The following is a 17,318-nucleotide window of genomic DNA, read 5'->3' on the forward strand; positions in this document are numbered from 1 at the left end:
CAGGTTGGCCCGACCCATTTAAACAATATTTTAAAAAAAAATTTAATTAAAATTTTTAAATACAAATTATTTTTCAATTATTAAAACCGATAACAGTGTCCCAGATATTTTATTTATAATCCCTCACTTGTGGTGGAGGAATACCGTGGTTACATGATGAAAAATATTATAAATTGATAACATAGTACAAATAAATTAATTTACATACGGTATAAATTACAAAACGTAAATAAAATATATCTACTATATAACATTTATCTACTCATCTTCTATATCTAAATTTCTGAATTCTTCAAAGATAAAAAATTATTATTTGTGAATTTAGATATTTTATAATATTTTGTAATGATAAAATTAAAATAAAAATAAAATTATAAATATAAAGAATTATTATTTACGAATTCAGATATTTTTCGAAAGAGAGTTAATAAGAGAAAATGAGATTGAAAATATAATGAAATAATTGAGATTGAGAGATTAAAAGATTTGTAAATAAAAGTGGAAATGAGAGAAAATAGAATAGATTTATTTTAAAAAATAAATAAATTAAAAAAAAATTAAGCAGAGGCTAATTTGCCATTTGGCAGAAGCAGCTTCTCTACTTCATCGTCTGAGAAGATGATTTTTCTTCCTAGATGACGTTTTTCGACGTCAAATGGGTTGGGGTGGAGTTGAGGCAGGTCGTCGGTGAAAGAGAAATTGTCGGGAGGGAGAGACGGCCAACAATGGTGCTGAAGAAAGTGAAGGGGTTTGGAAACTAAACCTTAGAGGGGGGAATGTGATCTTTTCAAACTTGGCTTAGGAGAGAAAAGTTATTTTTTAAATTTAGGGGGGGAAATAAAATCATATTTAAGTTTATTTTTAATATTAAATATAAAATGACGATTTTACCTTTACTATCGTTAATTTTAACTGTTCATGAGTGAGTAAACGATATTTTCATAGTTAATAGGGGGAACTTTGAGAATTCAACAAAGTTTGGGTGGGAAATAGTCCTTTGGCCTTCAATAAATCATAAAACATTATCCATTCAATACAGTTCAATGTAACTCAATTTTAAGGTCCAAAATTAATAGACATTCTTAACCACTACCGTTCAAGCAATTACCTCTTTCTTCAATTATGCAATCCCCATTTAAACAAAAAAAAACACACACACACACACACATATAAAGAAAAAAAACTATTTCAATATGCTTGAATATCAATAATCAAGAAAATTTTCCAAAAGAAATACTATCAAATAATAGGTCATCACTAATCATTTCATCACAATAATGAATTTATAAGGAATAAACTAAAAAAATTTTCATTTAAGCAAAGACATTGTTAACATGGCATTTACACAATGTTCTATAATTGACACCAAGTTAAGTGTTTTGTCAAAAACATTAGAAGGTAACAACTAAACATGGTTAACTAGGTATTTAAGCATATCTCCAAAATTATTACCTAACCACTAACATCATCAAAAATATGAACATGATCATCAAATTCTAAGTATTAAAATAAACATGTTCTTTAAAATTAAAACGTCATGACACGCAAAAATTTTAAAAGAATGTAAGATGCATGAGGGAATAATTGTCATGGTTGTGGTGGGGGAAAGTCATCTCTATATTGAGATGCCCGATCTCTATAAAGTCTTATCTCAAGCTGGTAATTTGTCTCTACATGTCTCTGATTACCATACTCATAACATGTTAAGACTCTTTTATAGCATCAAATTTGGCTCTATGAGATGACTCCACAACATCAAATCTAGCTGGGTAAGATAAATCTATAGCATTAAATCTCTCCTCCATGTATTGAATAAGACAATCTACACTGCTCGAAGACATGTCCTCATCAACCTGATCAATCCTTGCCCTTTTTACTTGCCTTGAGCTCAATTCAGACACTATAAGATCACTGGGCATAGTTGGTAGCTTTTGCTTTTCCTCGACTTGCTCTTCTCCCATTTGTTTCTTCTCATAAATTTCTTCTAACATTAATCAAACGCCACCCACCATTTTCAACTTTTTCTATCATTTTCATTTTTGATAAGGCATCGACATTCAACTAGTGAGTTGCCTTGAATTTCTTTATATCCTTCTTATCACTATCATCAAATGTAATATCCAACTTCAAGACAATAAAGGTAACTAGTGTAGCAAACACAATCTCAACATCATCATCCAAATTTCAGTCATCTTGCAAATAAGCCATTTAGTTGTGTCTACTTGTAGTTTATTTAAAGCAACCTTCATAAGTACCATGTCTCGCACAATCACATGTCTATTAGTGTTCTTTCTTGCATTCAAGGTATATGAGATCGTATGGTGTAGAATTCTCACAAGTGGACAATTAAACCCTGCCAATTTAGTCATATTAGAATAATATACCCTATTACCACCAAGATCACGACATAAAAACTTAAACGTCTAACCCTCGGGAGTGTTTAAAATTTTATCATTATCACAATTCAACCAAGTAGCAAACCTTTTAGGTTATACTTCATAGTCTTCTCCCCTCATCCTAAAACTCATCGTATACCTAACAATATTTTTATTTTCATCCGTAGGTACCAATAATTAACTATAAAATTATACTCCAAGTTTTCATAAACATCTAAATTCATAAAAATAAAGTCTTCCATCTCATTCTCTTAACAATGTCCATTAATTCATCACCAAGACCAATTTCATGCATAATTCGAATGTCAAGACAACGACCACATAATGTACCTCTATGTTGAATTTACTGAAGCTTACTCCATTTTTCAAGGGTGCTCGTTTCAATCCCCAAATTGTCCACAACATAGGGAAAATGATTTCTTTGTCTATTCCAAGCACACGGACGTGTGTGTTCACAAATTTAAAAAAGAAAAATCCCAAATTAACACAAGTGTGTTCACGATGTACATGATCATGTATGACAAATTTTTGAAATTTCTGTTAAGAAGATACACACAAACATGTAATACAGTATATGCAAAGATTCTAAACTTATTTGAAATCAGATTTGAACAAATGTTCATACCACAAGAATGGTCATTACAATTTGAAAAAATGGTTGACTGAAAAACATGAACAAACATTCATATATATAAGCGATCGTTCATCAACAAATTTTTTAAGGAATTTAAAGTTAACTACTCTGCAATGAAACTCATCTCTCCACTTGTGTTTCTAGGACTACTTTAAACATCCAAATCAACCACCACAATTGATTCTTATCCATTTTCTTCAATGAAAATTACATGAAGAAAATGGAATGCTTTCTATATTGAACGTAATGATCTAACTATTCTAACATTTTTAAGATATGAAGCAATGCTTGGTTGAAAAGTTTTGCGGAATGAAGATACGATTATTTTCAGATTTGGGGATGCATATGCCTATTAGGGTATATTATAAAAATAAAATGTTAACATAAAAATATATTACTTTGAATATTATTAGATATAAATTATTATTATATTTGATAAAAAATTATAAATATAAATAATTATTGTATTTTGTGGGAGGTAATAAAATATATTAAAATATTATTTCAATTAAATGTTATTAAATATAATTATTATAAAATTTTTTATATTAATTAAACCTAATAAAAGATTATCAAATTTTAAAAAGATATATTATTATAATAATTTTTAAATACCTAGACGAAATAAAATAACATCATTAATAAGAGGGATGGGTTAGGTGTGCATATAGAAAGAGATATTAATTACTAGACCGTTGATTGGTACATTCATCAAGTGAAAAAACCCAAATCTTGACTAAATTAATTAATAAATACTGTTGGTTGGTTAGTGTTCCACTATGGACAACATTGTGAAAATTGTTTGTATCTTAGTTTTTATTATTTACATTATTTTGTTTAATTTATTAATAATAAAATATTATAATAATTTTTTATAATATTATAAAAAATAGGCAGTCGCTTTCCCGCCTGAACCTTTTTTGACAATAATTTTGAGGTTTATTAGTTATGGATATATCAAAAATGGTACATTTTTCTCAAAACGGTATGTTTTCTTCTCGAACAGGTTGCGTGAAAGGGTGTGAGTGTGGGAATAGTACGAGAATCTGGAAAAGGGTGTAGGGATGGGTGCGAGAATTTGGAAAGGGGTGCTAGAATCTGAAAAGGGTGCGAAAGAGGTACGGGTGCGTGAAAGGGTGCGACAAGCATTGTAGGTGCGTGGAAGGGTGTGACAATTTTCGAAAAGGTGCAGCAAACATTACGGGTGCGTGGAAGGGTGCGACAATTGCTGAAAAGGTGCATAGAGGGTGCGACAAGCATTGCGGGTGCATGGAGGGTGCGACAATTTGCAAAAGGGTGCGTGGAAGGGTGCGATAATCTTCTGAAAGTGCAGGAATTATAAAAGGGGTGCGTGAAAATAATGAACACAAAATAGGTGTGTAAAAATACAAATGGGTGCGTGACAATGTGAAGAGGTGCGTGAAAATAATGAACACAAAACAGATATGTAAAAATACAAACGAGTGAGTGAAATTGTGAAGGGGTGTGTAAAAATACAAACGGGTGTGTGAAAATATAAACGGGTGCATAAAAATACAAATGAGTGCGTAAAATATAAAAGAGGTGCGGGAAAAACAAAAGGGGTGCGGGGAAATTATAAAAAGGGTGCAGGAGAATTATAATATATATTAATATATAATAATTAATATATATTATAAAGGGGTGCGGGAGATCCCCCGCACCCCGCACCCTTTTGTTTCTCCTGCACCCCTTTTATAATTCCCGCACGCTATTTACATTTTATGTATTCATTTGTATTTTTACGCATCTATTAACAATTTCACACACCCATTTGTATTTTTACACACCCGTTTTGTATTTTCATGCACCCTTTCACATTTTTACGCATCTGTCTGTATTTTCACACACCCTTTCACAATTTCACGCACCCGTTTGTATTTTTACTCACCTGTTTTGTATTTTCACGCACCCCTTCACAATTTCACGCACTCGTTTGTATTTTTACGCACCCGTTTGGTATTTTCACGCACCTATTTGTATTTTCACTTACCCATTCACAATTTCACGCACCTGTTTGTATTTTTACGCACCCGTTTTGTATTTTCACGCACCCATTCACATTTTCACGCATCCATCTGTATTTTCATGCACCCGTTTTGTATTTTCATGCACTCGTTTGTATTTTCACGCACCCTTTCATATTTTCAGGGACCTGTTTGTATTTTCATGCACTCCTTCACATTTTTACGCACCCATTTTTATTTTTACGCACCCGTTTTGTGTTCATTATTTTCACGCACCCCTTTTATAATTCCCACACCCCTTTTATATTTTACGCACTTGTTTGTATTTTCACGCACTCATTCACAATTTCACGCACCCTTCCCGCACGCCTTCACGCAACCTGTTTGAGAAAAACGTATCGCTTTCGATATATAAATTATTTTCGATATATAACAATCAATTATTTTATAAAAAATTAACCTGTTTTTCAATTTATAGATTTTATTCATTACAGATAACGTGTATCGTGAAATGTAAGCAATTAATCGGCGAAATGCTACGGTAATGTTGAGAAATCAAATGAGGGGTATTTTTGAAATGAAAAATACAATTTGTTTAAAAAGGTAAAACGTACAAATTATTGCCGAAAAAGGTTTAGGCAGGAAAGCAGCTGCCTATTTCAATTTTGGTTAGTGTTCCGATATGGACAACATTGTGAAAATTGTCCGTATCTTAGTTTTTATTATTTACATTATTTTGTTTAATTTATTAATAATAAAATATTATAATAATTTTTTATTATTAATACTGATATGATAAATAATCTAGGTGATAATCTAATTGTCACATTCACCTTAGATATTAAAAAATTATCAAAGTAATTTTGATTTTATTATAATTATATTATTATTTATTAATTTTTTAAGACAAAAATAAATTTATTTTTAATTAATATAACAAATAATATAAAAATATTTAAAAATAATTATATTAAAAAATATTTAAGTAAAATAATTTATTAGTATTTTTTTATTATCTTTAACCGAACACAATGATTATTTATATCTTCCAAATGTTATCAAATAGAGTAATCATTTATACCGAATAATTTTTTAAACAATTTATCTTTAAGGTAATCTTCCTATTTTGGTAATAAAACATTACTTAAACCAATCGCTCCATTAGAATTTAGGATTTCCACAAAATCATCCAATTAATCTCTACAATTAGGCCAGTGAATACTGAATTGATACCCTGATAAGAATTTTTGGAATAATATAAAAAAACCTAATAACATGGAAGTGAATGCTTCACTTTCACACAAATCTAACATAAATTAAACAAATATTATACAAACGGGTATTCCTTCAATAATATGTCAACACCTGCATATATACGTATACATAAATATATATTTGAGATTTTATTTCAACATTTTCTCTTTTATTAAATCTATATGAAAACCCTCATGATTTGTTACCAAGTTCAGGTGAAATGCTAGTCCAAGCAGTATTCGATGCAATCATATGTACAACTGTTGAAGAATCGGGTCTAATTATTCTTGAGATTTAATCAAGAAATCTTTAATCTAGCTTTTACAAAGTATGGATGCTTGTCACATCTTTTCAAAGTTCAAACTGAGAAAATTCTACAAGATCAGGTCAAACTCCTTCCTCACAAATTGATTCCCCTTACAATTAACCTCTTTTTAAAATGGTCGGGCCTTTTTTCTTTTTTTCTTTTGCATGCTTCATTATGAGGCCTTGGGGTCCCAATAAGCTTTGTCCGAGTGATAGAGAAAGGGATTTGAATGTTTCTTTAGTATTTTATTGTCGATAGAAGGTTAATTAGATACTTTCACTAAAATAGAGATAATTATACTAGGATTTATGAAATTTAAGAAAAGAATCTAGATGTTTTTTCTGGAACCATTATAATTCATTCATATTTTTAGTCAATAAATAAGTATAACTGTGTTATTATATAGTAAGTATTACTTTATTATTAATTTAAAATTATTTAATTATATAATAATATATTATTATTGTATTTATTTATATATTCAAAGGTATGACTCAATACCTTTAGAAAACGTTTGGTTTAGGGAATGTTTTATTATTAAAAATGAAAGATTACCATTAAGATAGATTAATTGAAAGATTACTAGGTATAAATTATGATTATGTTTGGTTATAATATCATTTATAAATGATTACTATATTTGGTTAGTAGTAATGAATGAATACCAAATATATAATTAACCTATATCCTTGAAAAAATTACTGTGTATAAATTAATATTGTGTTTGGTTAGATTAACATTTGTAATGTTTGAAAATATTTTTTCTTGTGCATATACTCAAGCATTTCTCATATTAATACATATAATTTTTTTTATTGAATTAAATCTCATAGGTCTCTAAATATTATACAAAATAAATAACATTTAATAAAAAAATTTCTTGCATCTTGTAAATAGATTTTCAAATAATATGTATAACTGCATATCACAATTAAAATCACGATTATATAATGAAATCTTAAGATAAACTTGAAATTTGAATGAATTATGAAATCTTACTAACAAAACTAGGCATCACAAAATTGAAATTGAAGCAACAATTTATATAATAAAATCTTATGGTAAACACAAACTGAAATTCTATAAAACACAAAGTTTACAAATTTGTAATGTGTCCAAACTGAAATATATCCATCCAAGAAATACATGAAACCACCATGTAATATGTTCCAAACTGAAATCTTACTAACAAAATGAAAATGGAAAGAATTAGACATTTTTCATATATATGTCTTACTTATCAATAAAACCACTAATCACAAATTGAAATTATGTTAAACACAAAGTTTAAATGATCCAAAACCAAGAACATATAAATTAGTTTACAAGTCACTCCCCAACAAACATTACTAACTAACATCAACACAATAAAAGAAAGTATTACAATTAACAAATAAAAAATTAGCAATGTAAGGAAATTTCATGCACTAAACCATGTCCCATTAAGCTACAAATATAGATATCTTTCATACATACCATTCCAGAAATTACAAATATCATGTAATTCCTTGGAGGAGGGCTGAAAACATTGCAAAATACACATATCATGTAATTCCTTAAAGGAAGAGCTAAAAATGTTACTGTCATTACTAGTACATTATATTAGGCATACTAGCCCTCCTAATATAGATATAAAGTGGAATTACATATCCTAAACCCATTTTGCCTTAATAAAAAAACACAACAAAAGATCATGGGTATTTCCTAACCTTACACAACATAGTTTCAACTATTTACATGTCAAAAACTGTCATGATATTTGCCTCCTTAAAGATGATTGTTTTATGGATCAAAAGAAGGACAATACACATTACATTCAACTAGTTGTTTAATGACATAATCCTTCCTAAAATCCATAGGCAGTTCAAAGAAAAAATCAATCTTGTGCTCCTCCTTAATAATATGCTCTCCAACATTAAACAACTCTTGCCTACTAAAACCATCCAATTCTAACAAAGCATTAAATAAACTCATTCTTCTATTTTTTCCTTCAACCTATTTTTTGAAATAAGAGGTAATTTCATGTATTTCTTGTTGGACAACTTTATATGATTTCCCAAACTTACCAATTTCTTCAACCAATCTTGAGAAGCCTTCATCATTTCTTTTCCTCTTCTTGCTATTTGCAGTTTTCTGATTTATTCTCTCATTCACTATTTGCCTTTTTGATCCAGTTGCATCTTCTTTGTCTTGATCATTATAGTCACTATCAAGCTCAACATCAATTTCTATTGTATCCTCATTGTTATCCAAATTCTCAATATCAAGTTCTTCCACAACATCAGTTGCTATTTCAGCCCCTGCACCAGTGGCCCTATCTTTTCCAAACACTATGACTAACGAGTCATAGTGTGGGAAAGGTTTGTGCCTTAAACCCTTTGCATTAGGATGACTCTACAAAAAATTAAACAACCAAAATTTAAAATTAGCCATAATAGAAATATGAAAAATATATTTCAAATAAGAAATATTCATTCTTACCCTAACCCAATCATCAAACACATCTTTTGAAGCGGTAACACATTTCTCTTCATCATTCCATCCAAAGCCATTTTCATTCTCAATCATCTCATTTATGGCATTGTATTGTCTTTTCAATAATTTAACTCTAGATTCAATGTGAGGTGTAGCTTTCAATCCACTAGATAGAAGTCTTTCCTCCATCATCTTCTCCAGTTGTACCAGATACCCAACTCTGAAAGTCCCATTGTCTGCCTTCCAATGTAGGCTCTCTTTCAAAATGAGGAGACATTCAATTAATATTGCATCCTCCTGCTTAGTCCACTGCCTTTTAAGCCTAACACCTTTACCTTTTTCCTTCCCTCTTGTCCTTTTCTTTGGATCATACAAGGTCATACTTCTTTCCTCATTGCTAGGTTGCGTTGCTGACAAATCCATTATCTAATACATTTTGAAAGCGAATAAATTATGCAAAAACATAATTATCAACAAATTATGTAGACATGATGGTATAAAATATAATAAATAGAATAATCCCTAATTACAGTTCTATATAAAAAACATCCATAATTAAAAGAAAAAAATTCATGAATAAAGACATCCAATAAAATATATTCATTCTCTAATACACTTTGAAAGTCAATAAGTTATGTAAAAAGTATAATCATCAACAAATTATATAAGCATGATAGTATGAAATATAAAAAATTGAAATTAAAGACCTATATAAAAATATTCATAATTAAAAGTCAAATAATTCATTAATAAAGACATCCAACAAAACATATCTATAAAAGGAATATTGTGTTAAAATTGATTTATAAAATATAAACATCATAGTTAAATATGAAATTTTCATTGATAAAATTTTATGCATGTCGTGCTCTCATCCAATTGTTGAACATTTCTTGAGCAAGATTATCTCTCCATGCATTCCAATGATCACTTGGTTCCACATGTTTGATTACTTCAACTTCATCATTGTCTTCCTCTCAATTATTGACCATGTCACCAAGCTCACTTTCAATAGGGTCGATAGGCATCTCAGTCCTAATGTAATTATGCAGAAGACAACAAGCAAAAATGATTCGACATTTTATTTTCACTGGGTAAAAAGATTGTTCCCTCAAAATAGCCCATCTAGTTTTTAGTATTCCAAGACATCTCTCAATGCAATTTCTTGCTTGAGAGTGTTTCATATTAAAAAACTCCTCTGGTGTATTGGGTTGGTAACTTTGCCTCCAGTCATTCAAATGGTATCTTTGCCCCCTATATGGTGCCAAAAAACCTTCCCCATTGGTGTATCCAACATCACACAAATAATAAAATCCTATAATAAAAATTAAAATGTCAATTCAAAATTTTTATCTAATATGTTACCCTAATATAACATCTAATAACTCGATCATGGAGTTTTTGCCTTGGGGACCCTTAAGCCATTTCTCCTATTAATGGCATCTCTGAGAACTCTACCGTTTGCAGCTAAACCTTCTCACCCTGGTAAGACATAAATGAAATGCATGCTAGATTTGCAAACACTGAGGACATTGGTTGCAATTTCATTTTTCCTTGTATGATACCTAGGTTTATTGACTGAGTCAACATGCACTTTTATATATGTTCCATCTAATACACCCAAATAAATCTAGCAAGAAGGGAAAAGTAAATACTAAATAAGTACTCTAAGTTATATAGTAACCTAAAAAAATGTACTTTTGTGTTTTATGTAATAAATATGAACCTTAAACCATTTCCATCTTTCATCTGTTGAATTCTCTGTTATTGGCTCAGGCTTTTTAAGTAAAATGACATGTAGTCTCAACACAACATGCAATACTGCATGAAATTTTCTATTTATTGTCTCACCAGACCTAACTATTTGTTGTTTAACCACTCTATTTTTGATATGGTGTGAAATGATATGCAAAAAACTAGAGACCATTTCTTCTATAGAAGTATGTCTAGTTGATTATAACCCTCCATGATTTTTAAGTAACTCACATAATTTAAAAAATGATCTCTTATCCATTCTACAATTCTCAACACATTGTATATCAGTATCAAAAATCATTTTCTATAAATTTAGTGTCCTGATGTTATGTCTATGACATGATTCACCAACATATGATATGGAACGCCTAGTTATATTCCTATGTTCAGCTAGCATGGCCACAACAACAAACACAAGCTTAATGAAAATGGTTTCCATCATATGCGATTGCAAAAGCAAAATAGTGACCAAATGCTACCTATGTCGGAGAGGTAAACGAGCCATAACTGTTAAACATAAGCAATAAAAAAACAGCTATTCAATTAGTCATTTAACACATGAAAATGGAAATTGAGAATAAACACAATAATGCAAATAAAAAAAAAATAAAGACAATAAAAATAAGAAGTCCTCAATAATAAATAAACAATTATCATTAGTGCATGTCCACAATTACAAAAATTATTAATTGATTTACTCTAATACATTAATAACATAATCAAATGCATAATTTGATTATGGGGCAGAGCAATAAACATATTATTAACCAATTTTGTCATTAAATTTTATAAACTTTCAATTTGTGAATTCCTAATGAAATTAGAAAAAGAAAAGAAAAGATGAAGCCAAAAAAGGTTGCTCTCTTCTAAAAAAATGGAAGGAAAACCAAAGGCACAAAGGAAATCCATTGATAATCATGCATGAAAATCAACACCGTTATCATTGCAATATCATCTTTTTATTTTCCAAGTAAAGTATATTAAAAAGAAAGAAAGACCAAAAAATTTGAAGGCACCAATTTTGGAACATATATAATCATGCATGAAAATCATCACCAAAAGGCACCAATTTTTTTTCCAAAAGGCTAGACATTTTGCAGCTGAAAGGGGTAAGGACAACAAGGCAACAAGGTTGGAACCATTTCTAGCAAGAAGAAAAATCAGAAAGCACCAATTTTGGAACTTTTATGTAGCTAGTTGTGACAGCTACACAATAAGCTGAATAGGGCTTTATATGGCACCAGAATGCAGGAGGCAGAGAAGCAATTGCAAATCCCAGGCTCTAGAGTATAGTAGTTTATGGGTAGGGGCATTCTATTGGGACAAATTTGTTGAAATCTAGCAACAAATCTTTACATATGCCTATTCTTAATTTTGACAATATATTTTCAGGTTCTTGGGATGATGTTTCCAAGGTTTCAGTTGGACTCAATCTGGTTGGAACTGTTGTGTGGAACCTTTTCTCAATGGGTGAGAAACTATTAGAATAAATTCTAAAGATTTTTTTATCCTCGGCAAGTGACAGCTTAAAGGAGTTCAAAAAAGCTTCTTAAAGCAGGAGATCAAGGGTTTCTATACGAAAGCACAAAAGTTCAAATTCGAAAGCAAAGAAAAAGGAGATTAAAAACAAATTTATAATACATTAAAAAAGATGATAAGAGAGAGGAATTACCAAAATTGTTGCTGCAACTTGAAGGGAGATGATTTGTTGAGTAGAAACCTTAGCTATGGAGAAGGCATACACCATTAGCTGTCAAACACGATGAAATGGGCTTGCATTAGGGTTTGTGAGGCTTTATATAAAGGTAGTTTAGTGTAAATTGAAGGGTAATTTTGTCCCAAATAAAAAAGTTTTCATGTCAAATTTGGTACTTGACATATGTTATTTTAATTGATAAGAAGGGCATTTATGTCCTAAAATTATTATAAGTGAGGGTAAAATGATAAGAAAAAATAGATTACCTTAGTAATTTTAAAATACCTAAGGTTGAGATGGTAATAAAATTACCGCTTATATTACCTGTCACGTTAGCTTATTAATAAAACATTATTGAAATATTTTATTACCTTCGTAACCAAACAAAGTAATCTGAAGGAACAAAAGATAGATTACTAAAGTAATGTTTGATTCCGGTAACCAGATGCCCCCTTATTGCTATCCCAAATGCATAGTTAAACCCCTCTCTTCACCTGAATCTTCTCATGGAAGGCTAACAACAACAAAACCTTCATTTTGTTCCTTCTTTCTCAAACGTGGCAAACATTCATCAATCTTCAGTCAACAACATTAACGTCCTCTTTGAATATCTCCAATCTCTCGCCGAAACACCTCACAGGCTTAGGAAGAGAATGCTAGCCACATGGACACCTGACCAAGAGCTTAATCAAGTGAGGTTAAGGTCTGGTGCAGACATGAAAAGGAAACTCAGGTGGTATGATTTAGTGGCTCTTGGTGTTGGTGCTTTTGTCACCACTGGCCCTGTAGCACTTGAAATCTCCGGCTCTGCTGTCTTCATATCTTATATTATCGCCCGCATATCAGCACTTCTTTCCTCCTTGTGTTACACAGAATTTTCTGTACAAATTCCTGTTGCTGGAGGCGCCTTCAGTTATTTACGGGTCACTTTTGGTACATGGTTACTAAATAACTGTTGCTATTCTCCTTCAAAAACAAAAATTGATCATCTCCTCTTCATACAAATTGATGCTTTGTTGTAAAATCAATTTATCAGCATTCTTATCTGAGCTAAATTTTAACTCCTTAAGAACATGATCAAACTCGACTGACTTCAGATATACGTATTATTTTCTAATTTTTCTTCTTTCAATTTATGTTTCTAAATGTGTCCATAAATTTTGTAATGTTATAGGAGAGTCTGTGGGGTATTTTGCGGGGACCAACATACTGATGGAGTATGTACTGTCAAACGCTGCGGTAGCAAGAAGCTTTACGGACTATTTGTGCCAAGCTGTTGGAGAAAATCATTCAAACTCATGGAGAATAGAAGTGAATGCTCTAGTAAAGGGTTACAACATGTTGGATTTACCGGCTGTCGCACTTATTCTTCTTCTCACTCTGTCTGTGCCACAGGTTTGCTCTCTTGCTGCCCTTTTTCTTGTTTACCATCTAGTATTTTTGCTTCTTAAAATAAACTGAGAGCAGACAGATTTTCTAACTCAATTATCTTTGACAAAGGGCTAGTGGCATTAGGCTTAGATATGTTTATTAATTGATTTGGGTTATCATTTTTTTTTATTAAATCTTTACTCTTAATGGGCAATCAAGTGAGAAGTTTATATAATTTGAAACTGATTGAAGTTGATAATTTTTGGGATTGCAGTACCAAGGAAAGCTCGTTGCTGAACCTTATTATGACAGTGTTTCATGTGATTTTCTTTGGATTCATCATAGTTGCCGGCTTCTGGAATGGGAGTTCTGAAAACTTGGTGAAGCCAGGAGGGCTAGTTCCTTTCGGAGCTAAAGGTGTTGTTGATGGAGCAGCCATAGTTTATTTCAGCTATATTGGGTATGACTCTGTAGCAACCATGGCAGAAGAAGTCCAAAACCCTTCTAAAACCCTACCTGTGGGCATTGTGGGTTCTGTTCTAACTGTTTCCCTTCTATATTGCCTCATGGCCTTAACTTTCAGCATGATGGTGCCTTACAACCAGGTCAGTAAATCTAACTTTGATTATAAATAAGTTTATGTACAAATATTCCTACTAATCAGTGATCACTGAAATTATTATTTAGATTATAAAAGTAGCATCATTTTCAATGGCTTTCCAAAAGATTGGTTGGGACTGGGCAAGCAATGTGGTTGGGGCCGGAGCAAGCTTGGGAATTGTTGCTTCTCTCTTGGTTGCCATGTTAGGCCAAGCAAGGTACCTTTGTGTTATTGGAAGGGCCCGTCTAGTGCCTTCCTGGTTAGCCAAGGTACATCATTCCACAGGAACCCGCTTAACGCCACTCTCTTCTTGGGTCTATCTATCTAACTTCTCCCAATTAAAATTCAAGTAATATTATGCATAACTATTATAAATATATAATTAATGTATATTATCATATAAATAAATAGTATTTTATTTTTAATTTAAAATTATTAATCACTTATCATTTAATTATAATATAACTTTATATGTATTTGTTAATTAAAAAGGCGAGTCTAGATAGTTTTATTGTAAAAATTTTAATCATTTCCTCCCACCATTAATATAATATTAACATACTGTTTCCATGCTTGCATAGGGCTTTGCACAGCATCAATTGCACTCTTCACAGATCTCCAAATTGTGCTTGATTTGATCTCCATGAGCACGCTTTGGGTGTTCTACATAGTTGCCAATGCTTTCATTTATCGTCGATATGTGATCATTAGTAACAATACCCTGTCTCACACGCTTTTGTTCCTCTTCATCCTCTCATTTAGTGCTTTTGGGTTCTCATTTTCAATGAAATTTGAGAAACTTTGGTTGGGTTTGCCACTATTTCGTAGGTTAATGGTGATGATCACAGTCATCTTCGACTACACTGTACCTTATCTCAGCAATTCTGGAGAATGGTTAGTGCCACTGATGTCATGGCCTACTGTAATATCCATTTTCCTTAATGTCTTCCTCATGACCTCGCTAAAAATCCTTTCCCACCAAAGATTTGCAATGTGGGCTTGTTTGATATCTTTGTTTTTTGTGCTTTATGGTGTTCACTCAACTTATGAAGCTGAAGAGATGAAAATGGGTGTGGAAGAAATTCAAAACCCATCACTTTAATAAACTAAGCTAGACATTCAAGTGATTTAATCTACAGGTAATTATCAACTGTATTTTTTTTTAGGGAAATTGAAATTTTTACCACTATTTTCATCCGTGTATACAAAAATGCCACATATTCTAAAACTTAAACAAATATACCACAACAGTAATCAACTTTTCCAAAATATCCCTCTTTAATCTTTCATGCAGATATTCTCTCTCTTCTTCTCTGTAACTTTTTTCTCTCTTCTTCCTCTTCTTTCAAAATGATAAAAAAATCATGCAAAGAGATCCTTACTCTCTTCATCCTCATCTTCAAAAACAAAAAAATGAAGGAAAAAACTGAATTCTTCAGATTAAGAATTCTTCAAAGTGAGGATATAAAAAAAAGAGCAACATACAAAAACTTAACCATATCCACTTTATACCCTAGAAGAAATGACCATCGAAGAAAATTATTTAGTAGGATTTAACTGAAAAAAAAAATTAGCATTTAAGGATTTAATTGAAAAAAAAACTTGGCATTTAACTAAAAAAAAAAATTGTTGGCATGAAAGTTGCTGGGTAATAAGGGTTGATGTTAATGTCAACCCTTATATGTATATAATATTATAATATATAATATTAAATAATATTATTATATTAATATAATATATTATAGATTATATATTATAATATATTATATATAATATAATAATATATTATTATATTTATATTATATTTTTAATTAGAATATTATAATTATATTATAGTATAATTAAATGGTTGACGCTCCTGAAGTGACCCATGCAGAGAATCTCTGTAACTTTTTCTCTCTCCTTCCTCAACTGAGGAAGGAATCCCAGCAGCATGACAATAAAATATTAGTATTAACGAAATGATGAAGACATGTGATTGAACAATAAAACCCGTGAGAATCTATTATAAAAGATTTAAATTAGACATAAGGGAGGGAGAGACGAAAATTGCTAAATTTATTAAGAGAATTAACATTTGCTGTAAAGACTTCATAGCAAAATCATCCACATCTAGGTGAGTGTTGACTTAACCCCATATGTTATGTGTTTTCTTTATAAATAATTGAAAATGAAATAAGTATGGTATATTCATGTTCATGTAAAATTTAACTTTATTATGATTTCATATTGTTAGATTGTTTAACACTATTATTTCATATTGTTCTATTGTTTAAAGTTGTTATTATTGTTTAATGTTGTTGTGATGGCTATAAAAAACCAAAATACAGTTGAAAAAAAATTCTAGATGTGCCCCACTGAATTTATTTATTTTTTCCCGTTTTCTTCTATTGCACGCAATTTTTTTTATTTTTTATGCTTGTTTATTTCAATTTGGAGCTCGTGTGTGTGTTGTTTTCCTTGTCTTGACAGAGAGTTATATAATATATTAGGAAATTGCCACTATCATTTTTTTCATGTTTTTTATTGTTTTGCCTTGATAAATTTTTGTACATCAGTTGATGCTATGATAAATTTTTCACGTATATATGAAGTTTGATTGCATTGGTATTGCATTTGGGGCTTAATTTTGAAAAAAATGGAAGCATAGTATAATTTGGAGTTTTTATGTTTTTTAGGTTTATTTTTAGTTATGATGGAAAAAGTTGTATTTAAGATTTGATATGGAGGCCAATGGGTTGAAGGTGATGATAATGTCACAAGATATGTTGGTGGGAATGAGAGAGGGATTTGTATTGACACAAATGTTAATTTTGATGGATTCATTGCAAGAATCAGCTATCG

The 17,318-nt window shown here is 30.7% G+C and overlaps 1 protein-coding gene and 1 pseudogene across 1 annotated transcript; one reads left to right on the forward strand and one right to left on the reverse strand.

Annotated features, from left to right (window-relative positions):
- Positions 1 to 8,358: 8,358 nt before the first annotated feature.
- LOC123204820 (uncharacterized protein At2g29880-like) lies at positions 8,359 to 9,474 on the reverse strand. The gene is made up of 3 exons (XM_044621622.1): positions 9,058 to 9,474; positions 8,643 to 8,970; positions 8,359 to 8,525 (listed from the first exon to the last, which is right to left on the reverse strand). The coding sequence occupies exons 1-3, from the start codon at positions 9,472 to 9,474 to the stop codon at positions 8,359 to 8,361; spliced, it is 912 nt and encodes a 303-aa protein (XP_044477557.1).
- Positions 9,475 to 10,487: 1,013 nt separating this feature from the next.
- Positions 10,488 to 15,606, forward strand: LOC123204824 (annotated as a pseudogene).
- The last annotated feature ends 1,712 nt before the right edge of the window (positions 15,607 to 17,318 follow it).

This window comes from Mangifera indica, chromosome 20 (assembly GCF_011075055.1).
Source record: "Mangifera indica cultivar Alphonso chromosome 20, CATAS_Mindica_2.1, whole genome shotgun sequence".
NCBI lineage: Eukaryota > Viridiplantae > Streptophyta > Magnoliopsida > Sapindales > Anacardiaceae > Mangifera > Mangifera indica.

What these genes read in the sequence shown, in the direction of transcription:
- LOC123204820 (XM_044621622.1), bottom strand. Translation starts at nt 9,474, where the DNA reads ATGGATTTGTCAGCAACGCAACCTAGCAATGAGGAAAGAAGTATGACC. An exon ending in TGTTTGATGATTGGGTTAGG is followed by an intron (nt 8,971 to 9,057) that starts GTAAGAATGAAT and finishes AATTTTTTGTAG; the next exon opens with AGTCATCCTAATGCAAAGGG. An exon ending in AAGATTGGTTGAAGAAATTG is followed by an intron (nt 8,526 to 8,642) that starts GTAAGTTTGGGA and finishes ATGCTTTGTTAG; the next exon opens with AATTGGATGGTTTTAGTAGG.